General features: G+C 34.1%; 2 protein-coding genes across 2 annotated transcripts; both read right to left on the bottom strand.

Moving 5' to 3' along the window:
* Positions 1-204: 204 nt before the first annotated feature.
* On the bottom strand, positions 205-4,036 carry LOC131300951 (uncharacterized). Its single transcript, XM_058327017.1, has 2 exons — positions 2,966-4,036; positions 205-353 (listed from the first exon to the last, which is right to left on the bottom strand). The coding sequence occupies exons 1-2, from the start codon at positions 3,919-3,921 to the stop codon at positions 227-229; spliced, it is 1,083 nt and encodes a 360-aa protein (XP_058183000.1). The 5' UTR covers positions 3,922-4,036; the 3' UTR covers positions 205-226.
* Positions 3,947-6,363, bottom strand: LOC131299680 (uncharacterized). The gene is made up of 5 exons (XM_058325258.1): positions 6,324-6,363; positions 4,958-5,991; positions 4,525-4,662; positions 4,133-4,392; positions 3,947-3,959 (listed from the first exon to the last, which is right to left on the bottom strand). The coding sequence occupies exons 1-5, from the start codon at positions 6,361-6,363 to the stop codon at positions 3,947-3,949; spliced, it is 1,485 nt and encodes a 494-aa protein (XP_058181241.1).
* Between the last annotated feature and the right edge of the window lie 6,204 nt (positions 6,364-12,567).

Below are 12,567 nucleotides of genomic sequence, written 5' to 3' on the forward strand. Positions count from 1 at the left end.
AGAAGCTGCTGAAGATGAATGATTTCGGTACTGGAGTATTCAAGTCAAACTTCGGCACAACGTCAGAATGGTTTTTCATGAGCTCATTTACATATGCATTTAGACACTGTTTTTAATTTTTTATCAGTGAAACACGATTAAAACAATTTACATCTACACAAAAAGAATAGCATGTCAAGATTTTTACATATAGCAATGTATAGCAGAGCAAGTTCAGGCAAACAGTCTAAACACAAAAAGAAGAGTGTCTTAACATTTTTACCCGGTTAGATATTGCATCTTCAAACAACAGGTTTTGTATGTCTTCAACTTCAATGTGTAGCATGTCAGCTTCGGAACTCCATATTACAGCACTGCATATCGCAAAGTGTTTTCAAAAGTTAATCAAGAGTTTTGAAAGAAAAAATGTGAAGATTAAACAAAAACTGCAAGCAATACAATCCCAATGGTTACAAAAGAGTATTCACATCATCTCAAAGAAGGGCTATCAATTCAAGCTTGACTCCATGTCAGGTTTGAAACTCCCATGGAAAACTGTTTCGAAAGGTCATTAACAGATGAATAATATTTTCTCTACAGTATACAAGACCACGATTAACAGTGTTAAACTCCATGGAAAACTGTTTCGAAAAGTCATTAACAGATGAATAATACTTTCAGAGAAACATGAAGAGGAACACTATTAATAATAGGACAAGAAACATGACATATACAAGACACACAAACTTTGTCATTTTGGTGTACACTTCTTGAGAGCAGAATACTTGTTAATGTGTCATGTTATAGCTATCACAGTGAAACTTTATTGGGCGTTGGTAGTGCCTGAATGGGTTCACCATGGAATCTAGATTCTAGATCCATAATGCGTCATTTCACAAAGTCAAATTGGCCTTTTTACCTAACAGGTGTTCATTTTCTGCATATTTTCGACTTCATTTTGTGATAAATCATGTTCTCTTCTCTCTTTTTTCTTTGCTGCTTACATAAAGCAGTCTCGGCCCGAGCCCCAGCCCAAGGCGGTGAAGATTTCCCCTGCACCTCCCAAAGAAGAGGATGACAACGGGGAGGAGGAGGAGGAGGAGGAGGAAGAAGAAGCAGAAGAACAGGGAGCCATGCTCTGTGGCGCTTGTGCAGATAACTATGCAAACGATGAATTTTGGATCTGCTGCGACATCTGCGAGAGATGGTTCCATGGAAAATGTGTGAAGATTACGCCTGCAAAAGCAGAGCATATCAAGCAGTACAAGTGCCCAAGCTATAGTAGCAAGAGGGCTAGGGTTTGAAAATCTAGGTTCTGAAGCTGGAGAATGAAACGTTAATCAAAACTGAAGGACGACGTTTAGAACTTTTTCTCTGTTGTACTATTGTAATGTGAAACAAGGCAAGGTAATGAACCATCTTTAGAAGTTACTGAACTTAGAATACCTGTTGATGGGATTTGATTTGTGCTATGAAATTTATGTGACCTGTGTCTAGGGACTACGGTTTTCTTTGTGAGTTATGCTTTAGCAGTAGCTGGCAAGAAATTTTCAGAGGTTGTTGCACTTCTTTCAGAGTTTGATTGTGCTTGCATTTGTTTTCTGATGTTTTGCTTGGGGCCTTGGGATATAACAGTTTTGTGCCACACTCTGGTTGGTTGTCAAGAAAAGCAAGGGAAAGAGCTTGCAAAATGAAAGTAAGTTCTTATATTTGAATTGTGTCACTATACAACAACTTAGCCATATAGCAGAATTTGAAAGGTCAAAAACTAACACCACTAACCTCACCAGTAGTCATTGCAAGAACACTGTCCTTTGCTAAAAGTATGCAATCTGTTATAGTCCCTAATAATAATCTCTCTCCCCTCCAATTCTGAAATCATCTTTATAGCCATATGGCAATCCCAACAAACTCTCAGATTCTTCACTACCTTGATCACTGATCCTGCTTCACTAACAAGTAGAGCAAAAGCAATAGCCAATTTCTCACTGAGTCCCCACCATCTCTTCCTTTTCTTCCTCCTCAACATCTCTCAACACACAGCTCTTATCAGCTTTATATCCAGCAGCCCTCATCTTCTTCCTCAATTCCGTAAGTAACTGATAAATATCACTAGATCTTTCGTGTGACCGGTCACCAACTATAAGAAAGTGAAACATAGTTCCCAGAATTTTGCGGTTCTAGCTCAAATTTTAAGGTAGCATTAGGAGACTGTCACTTGAAACTAAGTTCCATATCGGGCAAAACTACGACAATGGTACAAACTTAGGTTCAGTGGATCTAAAATCAGAAAATCGTTCTTGAGGATGTGACCATATTTGATTTTACTCGTTGAGTTACTGTTGTCGTGTTCAATTTTTTTGGAGTTCCCTAATCTTTTGTTTTTGCTAAACACAGTTGGGCATTGGTTGCCCCTAGTGTCACTAACCACCCATGTAAAGTTACTGGACAAAGAATAGATGTCCACCTTTGATTCCACTAAGTTAAACATACCTATGTGCTTAGATTATGTGGCATTGGTTGCCCCCTCCTCCAACATCAAAGTTTAAGAGATGATAGAAAGACGAATTTCAAGCTTGACTCCATGTCAGGTTTGAAACTCCATGGAAAACTGTTTCGAAAAGTCATTAACAAATGAATAATACTTTCTCTACGAATTCTATGGTTTTGTTCAATTATTAACACTGTTAACCAACAAAGGAGGAGGATTGAAATGAGGTTCAACAATTTTGTTCAATTATTAACACTGTTAATAATAGGACAAGAAACAGGACACATACAAGACACACTAACTTTGTCATTTGGTGTACACTTCATGAGAGCAACTCGAGCAAAAAGTAGAATAGGACATAGGACACACAAGACACAAACAATAGATATAGAACACAAAAGGTACCAACTTAGCTTTGCCTTAGTCATGTTGTCAATTAACATAATATAAACATTTCAAATTAAAAACATGCAATAGTTTTAAAGGTAAATTTACCTAGAATTTCCTGTCTTCCAAAGTTGTTCAATTGCCAACCAAGTTTCTCTACGAATGAGTTTTGACATCTCAGTATTGCACTTCTTCAAGTCCTTCAGTTTCTGTTTTGGCTTTTGCACTTGAATTGCCAAAGAAGTTTCTTGCAAGTCGTCTACATCAACAAACTCTACTTGCGGACTTTTCCTCTTTAACTTTCCATACACATAGTTCTCGCAGAAATTTGTCTTCCTATCATCTCTTTCTTTCACTCTCTTAAACTTTGATGGTGGACTTTTCTTCTTTGAAATTTGAAGCACTTTTTCAGCCCTTACTTGTTGTGTCACTTCATGAACTTTAATGTTTATCAATTCCCCCTCCAACTGATCTCTCTCTTCCCGCAGTTCCTTTATAGTGTCAAATGTGGCCTTCTGTGTCACTTGATGCACTTGTCTTTCCGTTTCAACATTATATCCTTGTGTTAACTCATGTGTTTCATAATGTTGAACTTGTTCCTCATACTGCTTGTAGAGTTTTTCAAGGGCTTCGTTTTTCTTGCATAATTTGGAGATGTACAAATCCTTCTCTTCAAGTTCCCGCTTCAGAATTTCAATTTCCTCCTTTTGATGTTGAAGAGTTTTTTGCTTTTCTTCATGAACTTCCAAGATTTCATTCTCCATGCTCTTCTTTTCCTTCTCCAAGAGTTCAATCCTTTTGTTCAGTTCATCAATAACTGCAATTGCATCCTTTTTTGATTGGTGCAATATTGTTCCACAAATATTATCCAACGATATCTCATTATAGGTATTTGGAACTAATGTTGAACCGGAATCTGTTCGTGATAAATGATCCTCTCGTGATTCAAGGCCAATGCTGTCATGCACCATAGTGGACTTGTACCTTGGCGAATCAACTTCCAATGAAGGGTTGGAGGGAGTGTTAAAATCATCTAGCCCTTGTCCATTTCCTTGTTCAGTCATGAAGCCCACTCTAGCACACTCTCCTCTAGTGCTTTCTCCTTTTTGAGTTCCATAAATTTCAGCTTGTTCCCCACGGAGGAGTACTTCAGTCCTTTGTTCTTTTTCAATTTCTGATGTGACATCTTGTTTGAGTTGTGCTGCCCCTTTTTCAACCCTTGCTTCTTCTCGTGATTCAAGGCCAATGCTGTCATGCACCATAGTGGACTTGTACCTTGGCGAATCAACTTCCAATGACGGGTTGGAGGGAGTGTTAAAATCATCTAACCCTTGTCCATTTTCTTCATCTGCCCCTTTTTCAACCCTTGCTTCTCTAGAACCTTTAGCTTGTTGAGGAGATTCACCATCAACACTCATTCTTACTTTTTCAACCTCCAGTTCAAGAGGTTCTATTTCTCCACATTCTTGTTCACTTCCAAGATCGCTGTAGATCTTTTGTTCTTTATCTGTTTCTCGTAACTTGGTATCACTTACCTGTGAAACACAATTTGGCATTCTAACTTATTATGTCAAAGAGAATTTTAAGTGTTTTCAGACAGAAAAGGAGTTAATACTGACAATTAACAATTAATGGTGATAACATAATGATTAATAACTAAGTATTACTTGATCAGCCGAAAGTTGGTTCAATTGATCAAAATCCCTAAGTACGTCCCGAAGCTCTGAAATGTTCCATTTAAGTAATCTTGGAACTGCATCTGCATTCATTTGTTGTAGAACTTTAGTCTGCTCAAAAAGCCAAAACTGCAAAAAGAAATGCCATAGTTTAACACTGAGAAATCCATAATAGCTGAAAGTTCTAAATTTTAAAACTGCATTATTCAGAATCACAGAAATGACCTTAAAAAAATATATTCTAATACACTTTACAAATAGAGGGGCTCCAATAATCAAAGTACATTAGGCAATTCATTGAGTAATGCATGTTCAAAAATATTCTAATACACTTTACAAATAGAAAATTATTTAGTAATGCATGTTCAGATATCACATAGCACCATCCATAATAATAATGAAATCGTAAAAGATCAGCACATACCATTAAAAGCAAAGAACATCCATGCAATTCATTGACCTCCTTATGATTTTTGTGAATGGACTTCATCAAATAATCTGTAATAGCTCCAGCCCAATTGTACTGTTTTACCTTTGCTAGGTCTTCCATGTAATAAACAAACGACCAATTCACCGTTGTTCCACTTGTCGAAAAGAGCAATGTGACACAAAGGAAAAGACAGAACAATCTGACAATGTCTTCAATATCTTCTGGCTTGTTGCTACTCTTTAGTTCTTTTATCTTTTCCTTCATTGTTGTAGTTGTTAACCTTGGTTCTTTGATGCACAACCTCTTAGCTAATGCAGTGTCTCCTTTGCTGATGGTTGTTTCTACCATCTCTTCATTTCCACAGCATATTCCCAAAATCAACTTCACATGATTATCCTTGAGCTTCATTTTCTTGTCACCCAATCGAAAAATTTTTGTACGTTCATCATAGGACTTTATAACTTTCACAACAACTTCATCAAACTTTCTGCAATGATTACTTACCAATTTCTTGCTCACAATTGCTTCAATTAATAACCAAAAAGGTGTTTTTTTGAAGCAAGCTATATGTTTGGGACTGAATTCAGTATCTCCAATCAATCTAATCATACCCTGCAAGTTGGACCTATTCAAGCTTACTCGTTGTTGTGTGCTCTCTTTTTCAGCCACATTTCTTGACCTTTTTTTCATCGGTTGTGACCGGCTTATCAATCCTTCTTCTTCGATATTTGTTCCTAATTGTTTTTCTAATCTTGCTCTAAGTTCATACTGAGTTTGTGTTGCTCCTTTTGCTCTAGACTTTTTTGGGATTTTGATGGTAACGGATGGAACTAACTTGGGTTGGTTTGCTTGAGCTTCAACTGGTGTGCCTTGATGCGTACCCCTTCTTTGCCTCAACTCGTACACATGTGCTTGTGCTGTTGGGGTTTTGATCACACCGGGTGTATCTAAGTTCGAGTCATATTGTTGTGAATCTGATGCTTCTGTTGGTTTTTTACTGTTTGAATGTAGATCTCTCCTTGCCCGCTCTGCATAGTTTTAAAGGAGATCTTGTGAGAGCATAATAAAAAGTCTACACGCACAAAATAAAATCAGTGGTGAAACATAACATAACTCAGTTAAAAAAATCGATGAATTGATCCCATGCCCTGTCGAATTTTAGGTATGGGTGCATGACAGTGCTACAAATAACACAAGGTGCAAATTAATTACTCAACATATAAGACAAATTCCAAATTAAAACATCAAATTCAAGTCTGTGATATTGATAACCATTTCACAGCCATTTCTATGTCTTCCAAATCCTCTCAATTTTAAGTAAGTTTGATCACTAGTCGTATGCCTTTACAAAGAAGCTTACCTTTCTCAACACTTAATATCTCCAATCTTACCTCTCCCATCACTTCAATTAACAGGGCCACATTGTGAAAAAAAAAATGTGGATAGCCCATCAATGGGATCCATGCGATGAATGATAGTACGTTAAAAAAAAAACTGCCACGACTTCACAAAAACCCGAGATCATAACAAGAGTCCTTAGGTCAAGTTACAGATTGAATGAGAATTTCTTAAGTTTGATAGGAACCTGAGATCATAGGCAAATCCCTATTCTTATAGATGAGAATGAATGAGAGAAAATCTTTTCCAATTTGGAGTTCAGAGAAAATAGAACAACAAAATAGCATATAACTCATTTTATGAATGAAACTTAATTAACACTGTTACAAACCCTCACAAGCCTATGATCTTCGCCATGTCTTATGCAAACCCCCTAAAATTAAAGACAATGCAGAAGTCTTTTGGCGAACGACAACCACTCAAAGAACTATGCAACTTGGTAAAATTACAGATAATATGTTTTGAAATACGTACTTTTGAACCGGGTCATTGTGCTTGCAATCCACCAGCGGGCTTCCCTTGATCGTGTTCAGGCAAACAGTTTACATCTACACAAAAAGAATAGCGCGTCAAGATTTTTACATCTAGCTTTATATTGGAGAGCAAGTTTAGGCAAACAGTCTACACACAAAAAGAAAAGCGTCTTAATATTTTTACCCGGTTAGATGTTGCATCTTCAAATAACAGATTTTGTATGTTTTCAACTTCAATGCGTTGCATGTCAGCTTCAGAACTCCATATTACAGCACTACATATCGCAAAGTGTTTTCAAAAATTAATCAAGAGTTTTGAAAGAAAAAATGTTAAGATTAAACAGAAATTGCAAGCAATACAATCCCAATGGTTACAAAAGAGAAGATCAGATCATCTAAAAAAGGGGCTATCAGTTCAGGCTGGTCATTTAACACTGTTAATTAATATTATGATATAACTTTCTCCTTTAATTAACAGTGTTAATTGCCTGGCACTCTTGCCCCTTTTCTCTAACACTGGTTAATGAAATTTCATAATACCGTTTGGAATAATACTTTCTCTACGGTTCTACGGTTTTGTTCAATTAACACTGTTAACCAACAAAGGAGGAGGAGGATTGAAATGAGGTTCTACAATTTTGTTCAATTATTAACACGCGTCGGATATGGACACGACACTCTTTTGACACACGTCAAACACGCCAAATTAAGTGTCTAGTTTCTAATTGTACTTGTTTTACTGGGATTTGGGAACACTCTAGGCACATATGGAGGACACGACAGAAATTGTGATGTGTAAAACTTGGTTCATAGTTCAAAATTTCAATCGATGAAAAGAATACTTGTGCAGCAATTGTAGTTTTGTATCGTTGTAAATGCAATATTTTGTGTGTTTTATCTTCATTGGATAGAAATAATGATTACTACGAATTGCAACGCAATGAATCTCGTTCCCCAGTATCAGTGAACCCATATGGGAGCATACATCCTTTTCGGGCATTTCGTTAAACAACTTCCGAGCATCATCCACTTCCCCACACCTGGCATACATCGAGACTAAGGCATTTTGCACAAACAAACACCAATCAGGACGGCTCTCATCAATAGAGTTATGAACGTCCCTCCCTAAATCCAGATTTTGTTCTTGACCACAAGCCTTGAAATACGTACTTGCGAAAATCACTCGTTCCTCATTTTTTCAAATTAGAGAAAAAATTTGAAAAGATGTCAATACTGTTACAAATCCTCACAAAAATGAAATACATACTCAAAGAATTATGCAATTTGCTAAAATTACAGAAAATAACGACATTGCACAAATCTAATTGGCGAATGACAAGCACTCAAAGAACTATGCAACTTGGTAAAATTATAGAAAATATGTTTTGAAATACGTACTTTTAAACCGGGGCATTGTGCTTGCAATCCACCAGCGGTCTTCCAAAGACAGGATCGCAATCCACCAGCGGTCAGAAAATATGTTTCGATTGTTTTCCTTGATCGTCTTGTCGATCGTCGTCCTCGATCGTCTTCCTTGATTGCCTTCTCTCCCTTACATTATTGACAATAGCAGTTGCTGAGTAAAACCCTAAGCAAGGGACTCAAATCCGCCAAAAGGTAATCTAAATGTTTTGTGCGAAACTCGATTTCTGAACAAACTCGATTTCTGATGAATTTTTCAGCTTCAAATCCGCCAAAAGGTAAACTAATTGTTACCTGATACGTCTTGTCTCTATTTCTCAAGAAACTCGATTTCTGAAGAACAATAGAGAGACAATGGTAGATATAGAGAAGTCAGAGTAGTCTTGTCTTCTCCGTTGAGCTTCTCCGATGTCCGTAGTCGAAGGAGTCGTGTCTTCTCCGATCGATCGGTTTGGGAAGGTAACATTAGCGTATAGGTTTTGGGTAACAGTAGCGTATTGGTTTTGGGAACGTCTTTTCTACGGAGTAAAAACGGGGGTATTTTTGACTTATGTTATGTTATAAAATTACAGTATGGACTGTTTATGTTATAAAATTACATTGTGGACCCGAGGCTTTAAGAAATCCTTACAGTGGACCTTATACTAAATCTCCCAAAAATCAATACGGAACGCAAATTTTCTTGTATTTTAATTTTAATTTTTGAATTTTCTATTTCTCAAAATTATAGGTTCTTGAATATTTTTTCGAAGTCGTATTTAGATTGTAGATATTAAACAACAAGTTTCCTTAAGATTAATACAAAATCCGTTGTAGCACATATAGATCGGATGTGTTGAAAATTTTCAGGTTCGAATCCTGGCAGCGGAAACTATGTTTTCTTTTTAAATTTTTAAGGTCATCAATTTTGATGTCGAATTTTTTTGTCCATGATAATTCAAAAGTTAAAATCAGAAAGCAGATATAAAAAAAAGGTTCGGGATACGTTTAGTTTCCTCGTTCTTGATAAGGCGTACGTCTGTAATTTGATAAAAGGTTATTTTAATTTATAAAAGTTACAAATCAGCCACGAAATCATCGGTTACATTTTAAAAATGGCGATTCCTTTATATTTGGTAGAAATATATAAAAAATAAGGTTTGCTGTTTTTTTTTCTTAAATATGAAACTACGACAACAAAATTTTTAATTTTCGAAACAGGACGGATGTTGTTAATTCGGTGAGATGAAATTTCGGTTACAACATTGATAATAAAATTTATCGTACAACCATGAAAAAATTAATGCAGAACACATATTTTCTTTAATTTGAATTTCGTACCGGGATTTTCTATTTTTTTTAATATAGGTTACTGAATAATTTTTTGAATTCGTATTTAGATTATAGATATTAAAAAATAAATTTGCATAAGATTAAAACAAAATCCTTTGTAGCACATATAAACTGGATATGGAGAAAAATTCTCAGGTTCGACTCCTGCCAACGGAAATTATGTTTTTTTTTTAACTTTTTGCAGTCAACAATTTTGAAGTCGAATTTTTTTGTCAATGATAATTCAAAATGTAAAATTAGAAAAGTAGAGATAAAAAAAAAGTTCGGGATACGTTTAGTTTCCTTGTTCTTAATAAATCGTATATCTGTAATTTGATTAATGCTAATTTTAATTTTAAAAAAATTAAAATCTGCCACAAAATCACCGGTCACATTGTAAAAACGACGATCCCTTTATATTTGGTCGAAATATTTAAAAAGACAGGTTTTATATTTTTTTTCTTACAGTTGAAATCATGACAAAAAAATTTTCAATTTTCGAAACGGAACGGATGTTGTTAAATCGGCGAGATAGTATTTCGGTTACAGCGTTGGTAATAAAATTTCACGTACAACAATGAAAAAACTAATGAAGAACGTAGATTTTCTTTTGTTTGAATTTTCGTATCGGTATTTCCTATATTTTAAAACTGTAGGTTGTTAAAGAGTTTTTCGAATTCGTATTTACATTATAGATATAAAATAATAATATGGATATGGTTAACTCAAAATTCGTGGCACCACATTTAAATTGGATAGGTTGAAAATTTTCAAGGTTCGACTCATGGAAGCGGAAATTATGTCAACTTTTTTAATTTTCTGCGGTCAATAATTTTATATTTGAATTTTATTTGAATTATAATTCAAAAGTAAAAATTAGGAAATAGAGATATAAAGATGTTTGGGGTACGTTTCGTTTCCTTGGTCATGATAAGTCGTATATCTATAGTATTATTACTAGTAATTTTAATTTTAAAAAATAAGGAATCAGACACAAAATCATTAGTCACAATTTAAAAACGGTGATCCCTTTTTATTTGGTCGAAACACGTAAAAAATCAGGTTTGCTATTTTCTTTTTTGAATTGGAATCGCGACAACAAAAATTTTAATTTCCGAAACTGAAAGGATGTTGTTAATATGGGGAATTTATAATTCGGTTCCAGCGTTTATAATAAAAATTTCTCGTACACCATGAAAAAATCAATACGGAACGCAAATTTTCTTGTATTTTAATTTTCATTTTTGGATTTTCTATTTCTCAAAATTATAGGTTGTTGAATATTTTTTCGAAGTCGTATTTAGATTATAGATATTAAACAATAAGTTTCCTTAAGATTAATACAAATTTCGTTGTAGCACATATAGATCGGATACGTTGAAAATTTCCAGGTTCGACTCCTGGCAGCGGAAACTATGTTTTCTTTTTAAAATTTTAAGGTCATCAATTTTGATGTCGAATTTTTTTGTCAATGATAATTCAAAAGTTAAAATTAGAAAGCAGATATAAAAAAAAAGTTCGGGATACGTTTAGTTTCCTCGTTCTTGATAAGGCGTATGTCTGTAATTTGATTAAAGGTTATTTGAATTTATAAAAGTTACAAATCAGCTACGAAATCATCGGTTACATTGTAAAAATGGCGATTCCTTTATATTTTGTCGAAATATGTAAAAAATCAGGTTTGCTGTTTTTTTTTTCTTGCATATGAAACTACGACAACAAAATTTTTAATTTTCGAAACAGGACGGATGTTGTTAATTCGGTGAGATGAAATTTCGGTTACAGCGTTGATAATAAAATTTCTCGTACAACCATAAAAAAATTAATGCAGAACACATATTTTCTTTAATTTGAATTTCGTACCGGGATTTTCTATTTTTTTATAATATAGGTTATTGAATAATTTTTCGAATTCGTATTTAGGTTATAGATATTAAAAAATAAGTTTGCATAAGATTAAAACAAAATCCTTTGTAGCACATATAAACTGGATATGATGAAAAATTTTCAGGTTCAACTCCGGGCAACGAAAATTATGTTTTTTTTTTAAATTGTTGCAGTCAACAATTTTGAAGTCGAATTTTTTTGTCAATGATAATTCAAAATGTAAAATTAGAAAAGTAGAGATAAAGAAAAAGTTCGGGATATGTTTAGTTTCCCTATTCTTAATAAATCGTATATCTGTAATTTGATTAATGCTAATTTTAATTTTTAAAAAATTTAAATTTGCCACAAAATCACCGGTCACATTGTAAAAACGACGATCCCTTTATATTTGGTCGAAATATTTAAAAAGTCAGGTTTTATATTTTTTTTCTTACAGTTGAAATCATGACAAAAAAAATTTCAATTTTCGAAATGGAACGGATGTTGTTAATTCGGTGATATTGTATTTCGGTTACAGCGTTGGTAATAAAATTTCACGTACAACCAAGAAAAAGTAAATGAAGAACGCAGATTTTCTTTTGTTTGAATTTTCGTATCGGCGTTTCCTATATTTTAAAACTGTAGGTTGTTAAAGAGTTTTTCGAATTCGTATTTACATTATAGATATAAAATAATAAATTTAGATATGGTTAACTCAAAATTTGTGGCACCACATGTAAATTAGATAGGATGAAAATTTTCACGGTTCGACTCATGGAAGCGGAAATTCTGTCAACTTTTTTAATTTTCTGTGGTCAACAATTTTATATTTGGATTTTATTTGAATTATAATTCAAAAGTAAAAATTAGGAAATAGAGATATAAAGATGTTTGGGGTACGTTTCGTTTCCTCGGTCATGATAAGTCGTATATCTGTAGTATTATTACAGGTAATTTTAATTTTAAAAAAATTAGGAATCAGACACAAAATTATTAGTCACAATTTAAAAATGGCGATCCCTTTTTATTTGGTCGAAACACGTAAAAAATCAGGTTTGCTATTTTCTTTTTCGAATTGGAATCGCGACAACAAAAATTTTAATTTTCGAAACTGAAAGGATGTTTGTTAATATG

Source organism: Rhododendron vialii, chromosome 9a, assembly GCF_030253575.1.
Source record: "Rhododendron vialii isolate Sample 1 chromosome 9a, ASM3025357v1".
NCBI lineage: Eukaryota > Viridiplantae > Streptophyta > Magnoliopsida > Ericales > Ericaceae > Rhododendron > Rhododendron vialii.

What these genes read in the sequence shown, in the direction of transcription:
- LOC131300951 (XM_058327017.1), bottom strand. Translation starts at nt 3,921, where the DNA reads ATGACTGAACAAGGAAATGGACAAGGGCTAGATGATTTTAACACTCCC. An exon ending in TGGAAGACAGGAAATTCTAG is followed by an intron (nt 354 to 2,965) that starts GTAAATTTACCT and finishes TGCGATATGCAG; the next exon opens with TGCTGTAATATGGAGTTCCG.
- LOC131299680 (XM_058325258.1), bottom strand. Translation starts at nt 6,363, where the DNA reads ATGGGAGAGGTAAGATTGGAGATATTAAGTGTTGAGAAAG. An exon ending in GATGTTCTTTGCTTTTAATG is followed by an intron (nt 4,663 to 4,957) that starts GTATGTGCTGAT and finishes TTCTTTTTGCAG; the next exon opens with TTTTGGCTTTTTGAGCAGAC. An exon ending in ACCAACTTTCGGCTGATCAA is followed by an intron (nt 4,393 to 4,524) that starts GTAATACTTAGT and finishes TGTGTTTCACAG; the next exon opens with GTAAGTGATACCAAGTTACG.